This window comes from Oncorhynchus gorbuscha, linkage group LG03, assembly GCF_021184085.1.
Source record: "Oncorhynchus gorbuscha isolate QuinsamMale2020 ecotype Even-year linkage group LG03, OgorEven_v1.0, whole genome shotgun sequence".
Taxonomy (NCBI): Eukaryota; Metazoa; Chordata; class Actinopteri; order Salmoniformes; family Salmonidae; genus Oncorhynchus; species Oncorhynchus gorbuscha.
Window position 1 is genome coordinate 16,843,826 of NC_060175.1, and position 16,985 is coordinate 16,860,810.

At 44.8% G+C, this 16,985-nt stretch overlaps 1 protein-coding gene across 1 annotated transcript in view; it reads right to left on the reverse strand.

Moving 5' to 3' along the window:
- The window catches only part of LOC124016440 (LHFPL tetraspan subfamily member 4 protein-like), a 28,187-nt gene extending 11,723 nt beyond the window's left edge, over positions 1-16,464 (reverse strand). The window contains exon 1 of the mRNA XM_046332009.1: positions 15,491-16,464. Within this exon, the coding sequence (XP_046187965.1) occupies positions 15,491-15,896 (406 nt within the window). The 5' untranslated portion in view covers positions 15,897-16,464. The remainder of the gene's footprint in view (positions 1-15,490) is intronic.
- Between the last annotated feature and the right edge of the window lie 521 nt (positions 16,465-16,985).

Here is a 16,985-nt window from a genome sequence, read left to right on the forward strand (position 1 = left end):
ATTTCAGCCCTGCCACAAAATGACCAGCTGACATCAGGTGTAAGTGTTGAAAAAATCACTCTGTCATGCTGATTGAGTTCGAATAACAGACTGGAAGCTTCAAAAGGAGGGTGGTGCTTGCAATCATTGTTCTTCCTCTGTCAATCATGGTTACCTGCAAGGAAACACGTGCCATCATTATTGCATTGCACAAAAACGGCTTCACGGGCAAGGATATTGCGTGTCCGGAGAAGACAAGGTGAGCGCTACCATCAGTCCTGTGTCATGCCAACAGTAAAGCATCCTGAGACCATTCATGTGTGGGGTTGCTTCTCAGCCAAGGGACTGCGCTCACTCACAATTTTGCCTAAGAACACAGCCATGAATAAAAAATGGTACCAACACATCCTCCGAGAGCAACTTCTCCCAACCATCCAGGAACAGTTTGGTGATGAACAATGCCTTTTCCAGCATGATGGAGCACCTTGCCATAAAGGCAAAAGTGATAACTAAGTGGCTCGGGGAACAAAACATCAATATTTTGGGTCCATGGTCAGGAAACTCCCCAGACCTTAATCCCATTGAGAACTGGTGGTCAATTCTCAAGAGGCGGGTGGACAAACAAAAACTGCCATTAGTCAGGATGTGGCCTAACACCTCTATTAGGCTGATAGAAATCCTCATTATTTTGTTTATTGATTTTTCAATTGGTGTAATTATTTCTATATAGATGTCACGTTCGTCATAACGAGGAGACCAAGGTGCAGCGTGATATGAATACATTCTTCTTTATTAAACAAAGAACACTAAACAAAATAACAAAATAACAAAAACGAATGTGACAGCACATATTTAAACAAACTAACAAAATAACAAAACGAATGTGACAGCACATATTTAAACAAACTAAGAAAATAACAAAACGAACATGACTGTGGCCCGTCATTGGAGGTTCCGGACTGTGGCCCGTCGTTGGAGGTTCCGGACTGTGGCCCGTCGTTGGAGGTTCCGGACTGTGGCCCGTCGTTGGAGGTTCCGGACTGTGGCCCATCGTTGGAGGTTCCGGTCTGTGAACTGTCGCCGGACGCTCTGGACTGGGTACTGTCGCCGGACGCTCTGGACTGGGTACTGTCGCCGGACGCTCTGGACTGGGTACTGTCGCCAGACGCTCTGGACTGGGTACTGTCGCCAGACGCTCTGGACTGGGTACTGTCGCCGGACGCTCTGGACTGGGTACTGTCGACGGACGCTCTGGACTGGGTACTGTCGACGGACGCTCTGGACTGGGTACTGTCGCCGGACGCTCTGTACTGGGTACTGTCACCGGACGCTCTGGACTGGGTACTGTCGCAGGACGCTCTGGATTGCCATGGTGCACTGTAGGACTGGTGCCGGCACTGGTGGTACCGGGCTGGTGACACGCACCTCAGGGCGAGTGTGGGGAGGAGAAACAGGGAGTACTGGACCCTGGAGGCGCACTGGAGGCGCACTGGAGGCCTGGTGCGTGGTGCCGGCACTGGTGGTACTGGGCTGGTGACACGCACCCCAGGGCGAGTGCAGGGACCAGGCGCAGGACGTACTGGACTGTGGAGGCGCACTGGAGGTCTGGAGTGTAGAGCTGACACAACCTGTCCTGCAAATGCAGGGCGCTGGCACAGGACGCACTGGGCTGTGCAGAATCACAGGAGACACAGTACGCAGAGCCAGAGCAGGATATCCTTGTCACGCCTTCCCCTCAGTCCTGAGCTTCCCCTCAGTCCCGAGCTTCCCCTCAGTCCCGAGCTTCCACCTCAGTCCCGAGCTGCCCCTCGGTCCAGTGGGGTCCTTGGTGAGGGTTATTAGGCCAAGGTCGGCGGCGAGGGTCGCCGATCAAAGGACGTGTTACAGGGGGACTAAGACTTGGTTGGAGTGGGGTCCACGTCCCGAGCCGGAGCCGCCACCGTGGACAGACGCCCACCCGGACCCTCCCCTATGGGTTTAGGTGTGCGGCCAGGAGTCCGCACCTTGGGGGGGGTTCTGTCACGCCTTGGTTTGGATTGTGGTTGAGTAGGGTTGTCTAGCATAGTCTATGGCTGCCTGAGGCGGTTCTCAATCAGAGTCGGGTGATTCTCGTTGTCTCTTATCGGGAACCATATTTAGGTAGCCTGGGTTTCACTGTGTGTTTGTGGGTGATTGTTCCTGTTTCTGTTTTTGTTGTCACAAGATAGGCTGTATAGGTTTTCACGTTTCGTTTGTTGTTTTGTATATTAAGTTATTTCATGTATCGTTCACATTTTCATTAAAGAACATGAATAACCACCACGCCGCATTTTGGTCCGCTCCTCTTTCAACAGACGCTGAGCTGGCACCCTCCTTCCTGTTCCTCCTTTTCACGCTGCTTGGTACTTGTTTGGTAGGTTATTCTGTCACGTTCATCATAACTAGGAGACCAAGGCGCAGCGTGATATGAATATATTATTTTTTATTAAACGAAGAACACTAAACAAACTAACAAAATGAACGTGAAGCTATAAACACGAGTGCTACACATAGACAATAACCCAACAAACCAAAATGGAAAATGGCAACCTAAATAGGATCCCCAATCAGAGACAACGATAAACAGCAGCATCTGATTGGGAACCAATTCAGGCCACCATAGACCGAAATTACCTAGACACACAAAACCCCCATAGATATACAAAAACCCTAGACAGGATAAAAACACACATACCCACCCTCGTCACACCCTGACCTGACCGAAATAATACATAAAACATAGATACTGTAACTAAGGTCAGGGCGTGACAATAGCCTACACTTTCTCGTTCTGAACTTTTACCATGAGTCGGGGGGTGTGGCTTCATGACAATGATCTCAATAGAAGCTGTTCACCGAGAGAGAGAGTAACACAGAGAGAGAGAGAGAGTAAGACAGATAGAGTAACAGAGAGAGAGTAACACACACACAGAGAGAGAGAGTAACACAGGGAGAAAGTAACACAGAGCGAGAGAGTAACACAGAGAGAGTAACACAAAGAGAGAGAGAGAGTAAGACATAGAGACAGTAACATGCAGAGAGAGAGTAACACAGAGAGAGAATAACACAGAGAGAGAGTAACACACAGAGAAAGAGATTAACAGAGTGAGTAATACAGAGAGAGAGAGAATGTGAGAGAGATAAACACAGAGAGAGAGGGAGAGAGAGAGAGAGAGAGAGGGGGAGAGAAAGCAGTAAACCTGGCAGTAAACCCCAAAAAGACTAAAATAATGATTTTCCAGAGAAGATCCAAATCTCAGGGAATTAGACCAGAGTGAGTAAGTGAGTGAGTGAGTGAGTGAGTGAGTGAGTGAGTGAGTGAGTGAGTGAGTGAGTGAGTGAGTGAGTGAGTGAGTGAGTGAGTGAGTGAGTGAGTGAGTGAGTGAGTGAGAGAGAGAGAGAGAGAAACACAGTGGAAGATTAACACTGAGAGAGAGAGAGAGAGAGAGAGAGAGAGAGAGAGAGAGAAACACAGAGGAAGATTAACACTGAGAGAGAGAGAGAGAGTAACAGAGAGAGAGAGAGAGTAACACAGATGGAGGTAGAGAGAGAGTGTACACACATCATTACAAGACTGTATATATTGTATATAACTGTTTATAATACTGTGTACGTATATACCTAACATGACATTTGAAATGTCTTTATTCTTTTGGAGCTTTTGTAAGTGTAAAGTTTACTGTTATTTTTGTATTGTTTATTTCACTTTAGTTTCTTTTCTATTTCACTTGCTTTGGCAATGTAAACATGCTCTCTCTGTGTTTGTAAAATAGTATCCTAAGCCACTCATACTACCCAGTGTGCAGGCTTGGCCCAATGCGTTACTGTTTAGCTATAATGGATGGATTTAGAAGGTTCCGAAGTAATTTCCCCCAAAGTGATGCTAGCTCTCATAGAGTCACCAGTGAAAATCAAGTAGATTCTTAACAATAGCGTTAGCTCCAGTTAAATGTATCGTTTAGCTTAACCCCTTCAAATGCCCGCTTTTCCCTCTCGCCTCCCCTCTCCAGCTCCCTCCGGGTTGGTCGCTCTCCGTTTGAACCAGAGGCTTTTGCTGAGCCCCTCAAAATTGCTCTGGGAGTTTTGGAAAGCCTGACTATTACCCTAGTAAAGCTCCCATAGCACCTGGCTGTGGAAACAACACTGAAAGGCTTCAGGATTGTACAGGATAGACCAGATGATATGACAAAAACCTACCACACAGACCATTACATAGGCCTTATCCCAGAAGCCACTACCACACAGACAATTACATAGGCCTTATCCCAGAAGCCACTACCACACAGACCATTACATAGGCCTTATCCCAGAAGCCACTACCACACAGACCATTACATAGGCCTTATCCCAGAAGCCACTACCACACAGACCATTACATAGGCCTTATCCCAGAAGTACCCAGAAGCACTACCACACAGACCATTACTACCACACAGACCATTACATAGGCCTTATCCCAGAAGCCACTACCACACAGACCATTACATAGGTCTTATCCCAGAAGCCACTACCACACAGACCATTACATAGGCCTTATCCCAGAAGCCACTACCACACAGACCATTACATAGGCCTTATCCCAGAAGTCACTACCACACAGACCATTACATAGGCCTTATCCCAGAAGCCACTACCACACAGACCATTACATAGGCCTTATCCCAGAAGCCACTACCACACAGACCATTACATAGGCCTTATCCCAGAAGCCACTACCACACAGACCATTACATAGGCCTTATCCCAGAAGTCACTACCACACAGACCATTACATAGGCCTTATCCCAGAAGCCACTACCACACAGACCATTACATAGGCCTTATCCCAGAAGTCACTACCACACAGACCATTACATAGGCCTTATCCCAGAAGCCACTACCACACAGACCATTACATAGGCCTTATCCCAGAAGCACTACCACACAGAAGCCATCCCAGAAGCCACTACCACACAGACCATTACATAGGCCTTATCCCAGAAGCCACTACCACACAGACCATTACATAGGCCTTATCCCAGAAGTCACTACCACACAGACCATTACATAGGCCTTATCCCAGAAGCCACTACCACACAGACCATTACATAGGCCTTATCCCAGAAGTCACTACCACACAGACCATTACATAGGCCTTATCCCAGAAGCCACTACCACACAGACCATTACATAGGCCTTATCCCAGAAGCCACTACCACACAGACCATTACATAGGCCTTATCCCAGAAGCCACTACCACACAGACCATTACATAGGCCTTATCCCAGAAGTCACTACCACACAGACCATTACATAGGCCTTATCCCAGAAGCCACTACCACACAGACCATTACATAGGCCTTATCCCAGAAGCCACTACCACACAGACCATTACATAGGCCTTATCCCAGAAGCCACTACCACACAGACCATTACATAGGCCTTATCCCAGAAGTCACTACCACACAGACAGACCATTACATAGGCCTTATCCCAGAAGCCACTACCACACAGACCATTACATAGGCCTTATCCCAGAAGCCACTACCACACAGACCATTACATAGGCCTTATCCCAGAAGCCACTACCACACAGACCATTACATAGGCCTTATCCCAGAAGCCACTACCACACAGACCATTACATAGGCCTTATCCCAGAAGCCACTACCACACAGACCATTACATAGGCCTTATCCCATACGTAGAATGTATGCACACATGACTGTAAGTCGCTTTGGATAAAAGCGTCTGCTAAATGGCATATATTATTATTATATTATCCCAGAAGCCACTACCACACAGACCATTACATAGGCCTTATCCCAGAAGCCACTACCACACAGACCATTACATAGGCCTTATCCCAGAAGCCACTACCACACAGACCATTACATAGGCCTTATCCCAGAAGCCACTACCACACAGACCATTACATAGGTCTTATCCCAGAAGCCACTACCAGTGGTGTAGTAGAGGTTTATAGGTACATATATTAAGCTAGAAATAACATAAATACAGGTACAGTAGTTCCACATGAGCAATTTTTGTCTCTACTTGTATTACATCGATACAGCAGTACATATGTATCTACTGAATGCGCTTGTGTACAGGATGATTGCAGTTATTCCCTCATAGGTACTCTGGGGTAATGCCTATGTAATGTAAAGTGTGGTCAAAACCCTTTCTCCTCTGCGTTGTCTGGATCTTACTCATGTCATTGAGCTAACCGTTTTGGAAATAAACATTTATCTGGATTCAGCAACTCAATATCTTATTGAGTGAACTTTTCCAGAAAGGTTCAATGAAAGGTTTGATGTGGTTTCTTCCAATTATTTATCTTCTGATGACCTGTCAGAGAGTTCTTAACTTCTTAGCCCACAAACACTGGAGGAAACCTGTCATTGGGAGCCTGTCTGGGCTCTTCCTGACTGACACCTTTGGAGCCGACAGTCAATATCTAATGGAATTTGGCTGCACTTCACTATTTTGCACTGACCCAGCAAACCACCTATGTGGCCTGTCTTTTATAGGCCATGAGCTTATAGCTGAGCTTGTGTCAGCATGACAAACGGTTGCCAGTTTTAAAAAAGACATTCACAGAAATACACAATATATTTGAAAAGAATGTTGTCAATAATCGTTCCACTTGTTTGATTTTGACTTTTTAAGGAATGTCATAGACCAACACCGGTCGAGCAAACCATGTAGTATTGTACCCTCCATTCCCTTACGGAAGCCTATTGTTCTCAACTAGTTTACCTGGTTAAATAAAGGTGAAATAAAAATGTACCATTTAAAAAAAATTGCTGCTCTCAAGACTGATGCCAGCTGTAATTTGGTACATCTCAAGACTGAAGCCAGCTGTAAGTTGGTACATCGCAAGACTGAAGCCAGCTGTAATTTGGTACATCTCAAGACTGAAGCCAGCTGTAATTTGGTACATCTCAAGACTGAAGCCAGCTGTAATTTGGTACATCTCAAGTCTGAAGCGAGCTGTAATTTGGTACATCTCAAGTCTGAAGCCAGCTGTAATTTGGTGCATCTCAAGACTGAAGCCAGCTGTAATTTGGTACATCCACGACTGAAGCCAGCTGTAATTTGGTACATCCAAGACTGAAGCCAGCTGTAATTTGCTACATCTCAAGACTGAAGCCAGCTGTAATTTGCTACATCTCAAGACTGAAGCCAGCTGTAATTTGGTACATCGCAAGACTGAAGCCAGCTGTAATTTGCTACATCTCAAGACTGAAGCCAGCTGTAATTTGGTACATCCAAGACTGAAGCCAGCTGTAATTTGCTACATCTCAAGACTGAAGCCAGCTGTAATTTGCTACATCTCAAGACTGAAGCCAGCTGTAATTTGGTACATCCAAGACTGAAGCCAGCTGTAATTTGGTACATCCAAGACTGAAGCCAGCTGTAATTTGGTACATCTCAAGACTGAAGCCAGCTGTAATTTGGTACATCTCAAGACTGAAGCCAGCTGTAATTTGGTACATCTCAAGACTGAAGCCAGCTGTAATTTGGTACATCTCAAGACTGAAGCCAGCTGTAATTTGGTACATCTCAAGACTGAAGCCAGCTGTAATTTGGTACATCTCAAGACTGAAGCCAGCTGTAATTTGGTACATCTCAAGACTGAAGCCAGCTGTAATTTGGTACATCTCAAGACTGAAGCCAGCTGTAATTTGGTACATCTCAAGACTGAAGCCAGCTGTAATTTGGTACATCTCAAGACTGAAGCCAGCTGTAATTTGGTACATCTCAATACTGAAGCCAGCTGTAATTTGGTACATCTCAAGACTGAAGCCAGCTGTAATTTGGTACATCTCAAGACTGAAGCCAGCTGTAATTTGGTACATCTCAAGACTGATGCCAGCTGTAATTTGGTACATCTCAAGACTGAAGCCAGCTGTAATTTGGTACATCTCAAGACTGAAGCCAGCTGTAATTTGGTACATCTCAAAACTGAAGCCAGCTGTAATTTGGTATAGAAGGGATGTAGTTATGAAGTGCTTACGGAAACAAAGGTCTGCCGACCTGGTGCTACACACAATGCATCCTGGGAAAACCCTGCCACCGCGACAAGGGCTAGACCTGAGGGAAGGGAGTAGGGGCGATGGAGTGAGAGGGGAAAAATAGGAAAATAATATGCAGCTGTAGAGAACATTTCAAACTACAGAGCCAACCCAAGCTGTACTGTGTTGGCCCACCATACTGTAGTAGTTGAAACCCTACAGAAAAGGGCAAGGTGAAAGTTAAATATCTAAGCCAGCACAGTTTGGTTTGGCACGAGAGGATGAAACAGTTATAGAAGTCCCATAAAAAAACATTCAATTTTATGTCAAATCATCAAGTCAAATCAAATTGTATTGATCACATACACATGGCTAGCAGATGTTATTGCGAGTGTAGCAAAATGCTTGTGCTTCTAGTTCCAACAGTGCAGCAATATCTAACATGTAATCTAACAATTCCACAACAACTACCCAATATAGACAAATCTAATGTCACGTTCTGACCTTTATTTCCTGTGTTTTGTATTTAGTTAGTATGGTCAGGGCGTGAGTTGGGTGGGCAGTCTATGTTTGTTTTTCTAGGTTTTGGGAATTTCTATGTGTCGGCCTAGTATGGTTCTCAATCAGAGGCAGGTGTCATTAGTTGTCTCTGATTGAGAATCATACTTAGGTAGCCTGGGTTTCACTGTGTGTTTGTGGGTGATTGTTCCTGTCTCTGTGTTTGCACCAGATAGGACTGTTTTAGGTTTTCTCACGTTTGTTGTTTTTGTTAGTTATCTCATGTGTAGTTTCTTTATAAATTAAAGAACATGAATAACCACCATGCTGCTTTTTGGTCCGCTTCTCTTTCACCAGAAAACCCTTACATCTAAGTAAAGGAATGGAATAAGAATATATACACATAAATATGTGGATGAGCGATGACCAAGCGGCATAGGCAAGATGCAATAGATGGTATAAAATACAGTATATACATATGAGATGAATAATGCAAGATATGTAAACATTATTAAAGTGTTATTATTAAAGTGACTAGTGATCCATTTATTAAAGTAGCCAAGACTGTATTTAAGCAGCAGCCTATCTGTGTTAGTGATGGCTGTTTAACAGTCTGATGGCCTTGAGATAGAAGCTGTTTTTCAGTCTCTCGGTCCCAGCTTTGATGCACCTGTACTGACCTCGCCTTCTGGATGGTAACGGGGTGAACAGGCAGTGGCTTGGGTGGTTGTTGTCCTTGATGATCTTTTTGGCCTTCCTGTGACATTGGGTGTTATAGGTATCCTGGAGGGCAGGTAGTTCACCCCTGGTGATGATTTGTGCAGACCGCACCACCCTCTGGAGAGCCTTGCGGTTGTGGGCAGTGCTGTTGCCGTACCAGGAGGTGATGCAGCCCAACAGGATGCTCTCAATTGTGCATCTGTAAAAGTTTGAGGGTTTTAGGTGACAAGACAAATTTCTCCAGCCTCCTGAGGTTGAAGAAGCGCTGTTGCGCCTTCTTCGCCACACTGTCTGTGTGGGTGGACCATTTCAGTTTGTCTGTGATGTGTACGCAGAGGAACTTAAAACTTTCCACCTTCTCCACTGCTGTCCCTTCGATGTGGATAGGGGGATGCTCCCTCTGCTGTTTCCTGATGTCCATGATCATCTCCTTTGTTTTGTTAACGTTGAGTGAGAGGTTATTTTGCTGACATCACACGTCGTGTGCCCTCACCTCCTCCCTGTTGGCTGTCTTGTCATTGTTGGTAATCATGCCTACTGCTGTTGTGTCGTCTGCAAACTTGATGATTGAGTTGGAGGCGTGCATGGCCACGCAGTCATGGGTGAACAGGGAGTACAGGAGAGGGCTGAGCACGCACCCTTGTGGGGCCCCATTATTGAGGATCAGTGAAGTGGAGATGTTGTTTCCTACCTCTACCACCTGGGGGCGGTCAGTCAGGAAGTCCAGGACCCAATTGCACAGGGCGGGGTTTAGACCCAGGGCCTCTAGCTTAATGATGAGAGGTTGGAGGGTACTATGGTGTTGAATGCTGAGCTATACTCAATGAACAGCATTCTTACATAGGTATTCCTCTTGTCCAGGTGGGATAGGGCAGTGCAGTGTTATGGTGATTGCATCGTCTGTGGACCTATTGGAGCAGTACGCAAATTGAAGTGGGTCTAGGGTGACAGGTAAGATGGAAGTGATATGATTCTTGACTAGACTCTCAAAGCACTTCGTGATGACAGAAGTGAGTGCTACGGGGCGATAGCCATTTAGTTCAGTTACCTTTGCCTTCTTGAGTACAGGAACAATGGTGGCCATCTTGAAACATGTGGGGATAGCAGACTGTGATAGGGAGAGATTGAATATGTCTGTAAACACAGCAGCCAGCTGGTCTGCGCATGCTCTGAGGACACGGCTAGAGATGCCGTCTGGACCAGCAGCCTTGCGAGGGTTAACACGTTTACATGTCTTACTCACGTCGGCCACGGAGAAGGAAAGCCCACAGTCCTTGGTAGTGGGTTGCGTCAGTGGCACTGTATTATCCTCAAAGCGAGCAAAGAAGGTGTTTAGTTTGTCTGGAAGCAAGACGTCAGTGTCTGTGATGTGGCTGATTTTCTTTTTGTAGTCCGTAATTGTCTCTAGACCCTGCCACATATGTCTTGTGTGAGCCGTTGAATTGTGACTCCACTTTGTCTCTATGCTGACATTTCTCTTGTTTGATTGCATTGCGGAGGGAATAACTATAGTTTGTATTCAGCCATAATCCTAGTCTCTTTTCCATGGTTAAATGGGTTGGTTGGCGCTTTCATTTTTGCGCGTCTCAACGTCTCATGAGAGAGGGGGAAACTCAATGGGGGATGAAAAGGTAAGCACACTGCATGACAGACGGTACACCTATGCTCTTATAGAATGATAGAGATTCTATAGAATAACATACAGAGATTATATTACACTGAATGAAAACATTCTGCTATCCATAAAGCTGGATTGCATTCAATGAGTCTGTTGCCTACTAATGTATTGCTGGTGACAGAGGTGATGATGGAAGTCCACTGCTTAGTATTACATTGATAGATAGCTTCCAAAATGGCACCTGTTCCCTTTATAGAGTACCACAGTATGGGTCATAATACCCATACAACTTAGCGGTCAAACAGGGAAATGGTTCCAATCGTTTTTTAAAGTACACGTTAAATTACACTTAAAATAAGGGCTGTGTTTCATGTAAGCTACCCTGGCATGACATTTTAATAACCATGCAAATCTCTCCAGGACAAGGTGACCTTTATCAATATATTTGCCTGTATTGACCCCCTAAAATGACATGCTAATTAGCTGCTAATGTGGCTATCATAAAGAACTACAAATGCCATGATGATCTGGACGAGACGGCCGAATCGAGACAAAGGTAAGAATCTCCGGATTAACTATCTAATGTTAGCTAAATGTAAAAATGAATCAAATCGTCTACATTTCTTTAAATGGACAATTCTGTGATTTGTCTTGTGCAAGTTTTAAATTGACACAATATCTGTTTGCAAAGATGGCTAGAGATAATGTGCAGGAGCTTGCAGGGATTTCTAATTTTACATGTCTACTTTTATGCTAATTAGCATTTTCGAATCTAAGAGTAAATAGTGCCGAATATATTGATAAAAGTCACCTTGTCCGAGAGAGATTTGCACGGTTATCAAAATGTCAATCCAGGGTAAGCCTCCACAAAACACAGCCCTTAATTTAAATATTTCTACAATTACCCCATAGGAAACATTAATGGTGGAATGGTGGAAAAATGAATGGAACCATTTCCCTGTTTGACCTATAGGTCTTATGGGTATTATGAATTCCGACACTATTGTGCACTATTTTTGACCAGGGCCTAGGGCTCTGTTAAAAAGTAGTATACATTGTAGGGAAAGGGAGGATACCTAGTCAGTTGTACAACTGAACGCATTGAAAGCATTCAAGTGAAATGTGTCTTCCGCATTTAACCCAACCCCTATGAATCAGAATAGAGTACCATTTGGAAATCAGACCATATACATTCAGGGTTCCAACGCCTCGCCCATTCCACAAGGGAAAATAGAGAGAAATCCAGAAAAAGTTGTCCTATATGATTTCAACACTTCTTCATTAACGAAATTTGACCCAGCCATGCCTAATAACGGCCCCTCTCACACTAACACTGGACTTCATTTCCCAGCAGCCTTTGCAAAACCTCAACCATCCATATGCACCACCTCACCGAGTTCTCTCCGTCTCACCTTTCTGTTTGACTCAGATGTGCTCCGCTGGATTGGGATATTTGGCCTTTGTAATATCACAGTCGCAAAGCATATTCCTTTCACTGTGCTGCCTGAGGGAGAGTTGAGAAGTGGGGTTGTTAGAGGATTATCTTGAATGATGACTGTAAGGTGAAGGACCGACAGAAAGGATCAGTTTTGCCTAATGGGTCATAATGAATCAAATTACATAGAAGAGGGGGGACCTGATCTGAGATCAGCACTCATACATTGAGACACTATGAATATGGGTCCAGGCTAAGATCAAGCCTCCCATTGTTCCAATATATCCTAGTGTCATTCAGCTGTGAATTTGTAGCTGTGTCCTCTCCCTCTCTCTCTCAGTTTCTCTCCTATCCTCCCTCTCCAGAGACAGGGACCAGGCACAGGAAAAGGTGAGAGAAGGAAAATGTATAGAGATATTTGGTCCACCATATTCCTCCCTTCTCCCACTGCTAAGCACCCAATGCAATCTACAACCCCCTACAACTCCCTACCACCCCTTATAACCCTGTATAACTCCCTATAACCCCCTATAATCCACAACAACCCCTACAACCCGCTATATACAGTGTTTAAGCAGCAAAATAGGGCAATAGCAGGTTCAGGATTCCACAATTCCCCCATTTTGCAAATGCTGGGAAGTGTTTGTGTGTGGGTGCAAAATTATTCCCAAAATAACAAAGCCAATACTCATCCATTTCCAAATCTCAGTCTCAAACCTGCACTGAAACTTTCTCATCAACAGGCCTGTCACCCAACTCTCACCTGAATTCACAGTTGGTGGCTACACACATTTAGAGCGCATTTATTTGCACAATGTATAATTAATTTGGAGGTTGTGCAATTAGAGATCAGTGAGGGGCTTCTGTGCGACAGAGCGCATATGTGAATTGGCGTGTGTGTGGCAGGTACGTGACACCTGAGCTGAAATAATCAGTTCCCTCTACTGCCTGTGTGTGCACGCATTTCTTGCTCAGACTAGAGAGAGTGGGTGCATGAACCGCATGGCACAGTGACAGAAATCATGTTTCTGTCACAAAAGCTTAGTTAAAAGCCCAGTGCAGTCAAATTTATGTTTATGCTGTGTTTTGTATTATACAGCAGTTTATGAAACTAACTGTAAAACTGTGAAAAAAATGTTATTTCCTGATTGTATTTTTAACCAACAACTATCTACTCAGGATCTTCTAATCAGAAAGTTTGGCATGAATGGAGTTTTGGCTTGCCTGGTGACATCACCAGACGATATAAATTGTAATAGACCAATGGTAAAGAGAGTTCCAAACCTCTCACCTCCATTAGGCCCCTCCCCTGCTTTGGTGCCCTTCCCCTCCCAACTCAGATCAGTCCCAGACAGTAAGAGCAAAATTATTGCTTGAGAAGCTATTTTTGTTTCTTTTTAAACAATTGAACTATTACAGTAATGTACATAATTATTACCCAGAAATGGCGGCATACAGCCTTTAAATACAACCCTATAAACCAAGGTCAGAGATCCCAAACAAACAAAACTGCTGTTACAGTTATTCCTGTTTTTGTCAGAATTCTCTCAGTAAAAGAAACAACAACAAATAGAGCTATAAGGGCACAAGGCGAGACCCGAATGCAGACACAGGACGCAGGTGGTTGGGCTCTGATATTTATTACACTAAAAAGGGTAGGCAAAAGGCAGGTCGGGGACAGGCGAGAGTTCACCCACCACTGCGACTTGTATGCTCTAGTCGGCTGGCCCTCGCTACATATTCGTCGCCAGACCCACTGGCTCCAGGTCATCTACAAGTCCATGCTAGGTAAAGCTCCGCCTTATCTCAGTTCAGAGGTCACGATGGCAACACCCATCCGTAGCACACGCTCCAGCAGGTGTATCTCACTGATCATCCCTAAAGCCAACACCTAATTTGGCCGCCTTTCGTTCCAGTTCTCTGCAGCCTGTGACTGGAACAAATTGCAAAAATCGCTGAAGTTGGAGACTTTTATCTCCCTCACCAACTTCAAACATCTGCTATCTGAGCAGCTAACTGATCGCTGCAGCTGTACATAGTCTATCGGTAAATAGCCCACCCATTTTTACCTACCTCATCCCCACAGTTTTTATTTATTTACTTTTCTGCTCTTTTGCACACCAATATCTCGACCTGTACATGACCATCTGATAATTTATCACTCCAGTGTTAATCTGCTAAATTGTAATTATTCGCCTACCTCCTCATGCCTTTTGCACACAATGTATATAGACTCCCCTTTTTTTATTTTTTTTCCTACTGTGTTATTGACTTGTTAATTGTTTACTCCATGTGTAACTCTGTGTTGTCTGTTCAAACTGCTATGCTTTATCTTGGCCAGGTCGCAGTTGCAAATGAGAACCTGTTCTCAACTAGCCTACTTGGTTAAATAAAGGTGTTCTCAACTAGCCTACCTGGTTAAATAAAGGTGAAATAAAAATAAAAATAAAATAAACCAGGTCAGACTCCAAACAGTACCAGGCGATAGACAGGCTCAAGGTCAGGACAGGCAGGGATTCAGTGATCAGGTCCGAGTCCAAACAGTACAAGGGGATAGGCAGACTCGAGATCAGAACAGGAAGAGAGGTCAGGCAAGCGGGTTAGGCGTCAGGACAGGCAAGGGTCAAAACCAGGAGGACTAGGAAAAAAATAGGAGCTAGGCAAAACGCTGGTTGACTTGGCAAAACAAGACGAACTGACACAGAGAGAGACAGGAAGACAGGAAACACAAGAGACAGGAAACACAGGGATAAATACACCGGGGACTAATGGGGAAAACAGGAGACACCTGGGGGGGGTGGAGAGATCAGGGCATGACAAGAGCTCATACGGCCTCATTGATGCTAGGCAAATCACTGTTTTGTTTTACATGTCCTTCACTGGGTTCTATTCAAAACTACTCAAAAAAGAAAATAATATTTTCTATTTCAATTGTCTGATTCATTGTTGCCATATAGGCCTACACTAGTGTCATTGGCATTACACACAGAATTATAAAATTATAATAACCAAATGAACTTATACAGGTATTAAATCATACATGATGTAGGCTATGGCTAAATGGACCCCCCCCCCCACACACACACACACACACAGGCTGCAACAGCACACTCACGCGTCAACGAACAGTGTGTAAAGTAATTGACCCATCAATGTTCGTGAGCAGAATGCATGAATTTGCGCGCATCCGTGGAGATGGCTACCCAAACGGCAATCTCTTACCGCATAGCAGCTGCATCCAGGCGCACATCTTGTAGACAGTGGCAGTGTTGCAGAATAAGAAAAGGGTGAAGCAGGCAATACAACCCAAGATTAGCACCATGGACAGCAACACGAAGAAGGAGGCAGCTTTGAACGCGCTCGAGGGGATGCCGCTGAATTCGGCGAAGGTTCCTTGGCAAGTGAGCTCCCGGTTGGAGTTTCCAGTGCCCACGCAGTAGTGGAACAAGCCGAAATAGCCTGCGTGTGGGGTGTTCACGCTGTCCCCAATCCAGTAGGGCAGAATAAACACCACTACGTTAATAATGGCCAAACATATGGTGAATATAGCCCACAGAACCCCAATGGCCCGCGAGTTCCGCGTGTAGTTGTCATGGTAAATCTTGGAAGCATCTTGCGAAGGCAGCATGTTCCCCCACCACTGGCGTTATCTCGTATTCCCCTCGTCTCTATCTCCCCCTATCTTCGTCAATGATTCCTCAGCAACTGTTTTGATAAGAACACCCCGTTGTCTCTGAAAGATGGAGATCAAACAAAAATCTTCCACAAAGGTCAGCACTGTCTCCCCTGGTAGTCAATCAAAAGGTCCAGGTGTCTGGATGTTATATAGTCCAAATGGTTTCCAAATGAATCGATTCAAGACCGAAGCGTGATTAAACAGCGATGGGGAAAATCCTCTTAATGCCTAAAGACACAGCAGAGTCGAACAAGCTCACATTGCAAAAATCAATGGTCAAGGAAAAAAGAGATCAGGCGCGTTATTCGCAATTCACCACCCCCGTCGGAGTGTGAAGAATGAAGCTATATCGACTCCCATTAGACCCAACGCTTTAAATGAGAGACAAGCACCGCTGTCGAGCCCCACTGATGAATCTTCCGCGAACTATTTAAGTTAGGTCAACTTGAGCATTATTTACATCCGGAATAAGAGACCGATGCGTGTCCTTTGAAGAATGAAGACGAGAAAAGATGGGCATTGGTCGTATCACTGTAAATACCAAGACCCCATGCTGGTGGTTTTCTGATGCTGTCTTCTGACTCTCACTCTCGCTCTCCCTTTTCCCCAACGTCTCTCCTCCGCGCGCGCACGCTCCCCAAACAAACTGCTTTGGCCTGCACAGAAAACTGTTGGAAAAACTTGGATTAGGTGCATGGAAGCAGTGCTTAAGTAAAAATACTTTAAAGTACTACTTAAGTTTCTTTTTTGGGGTACTTTTTACTCCATACATTTTCCTTGACACCCAAAAGCATTTTGACTGCTTAGCAGGACAGGAAAATAGTCAAATTCACGCATTTATCAACCGAACATCCCTGGACATTCCCACTCCCTCTTATCTGGCGGACTCACTAAACACACATGCTTCGTTTGTAAATTATGGCTGAATGTTGGAGTGTGCCCGTGGTTTCCCGTAAATTAAATAAAAAAATAAGAAAAAGGTGCCATCTGGTTTGCTAGGTATAAGGAGTTTGAAATGATTTATACTTTTACTTTTGATAC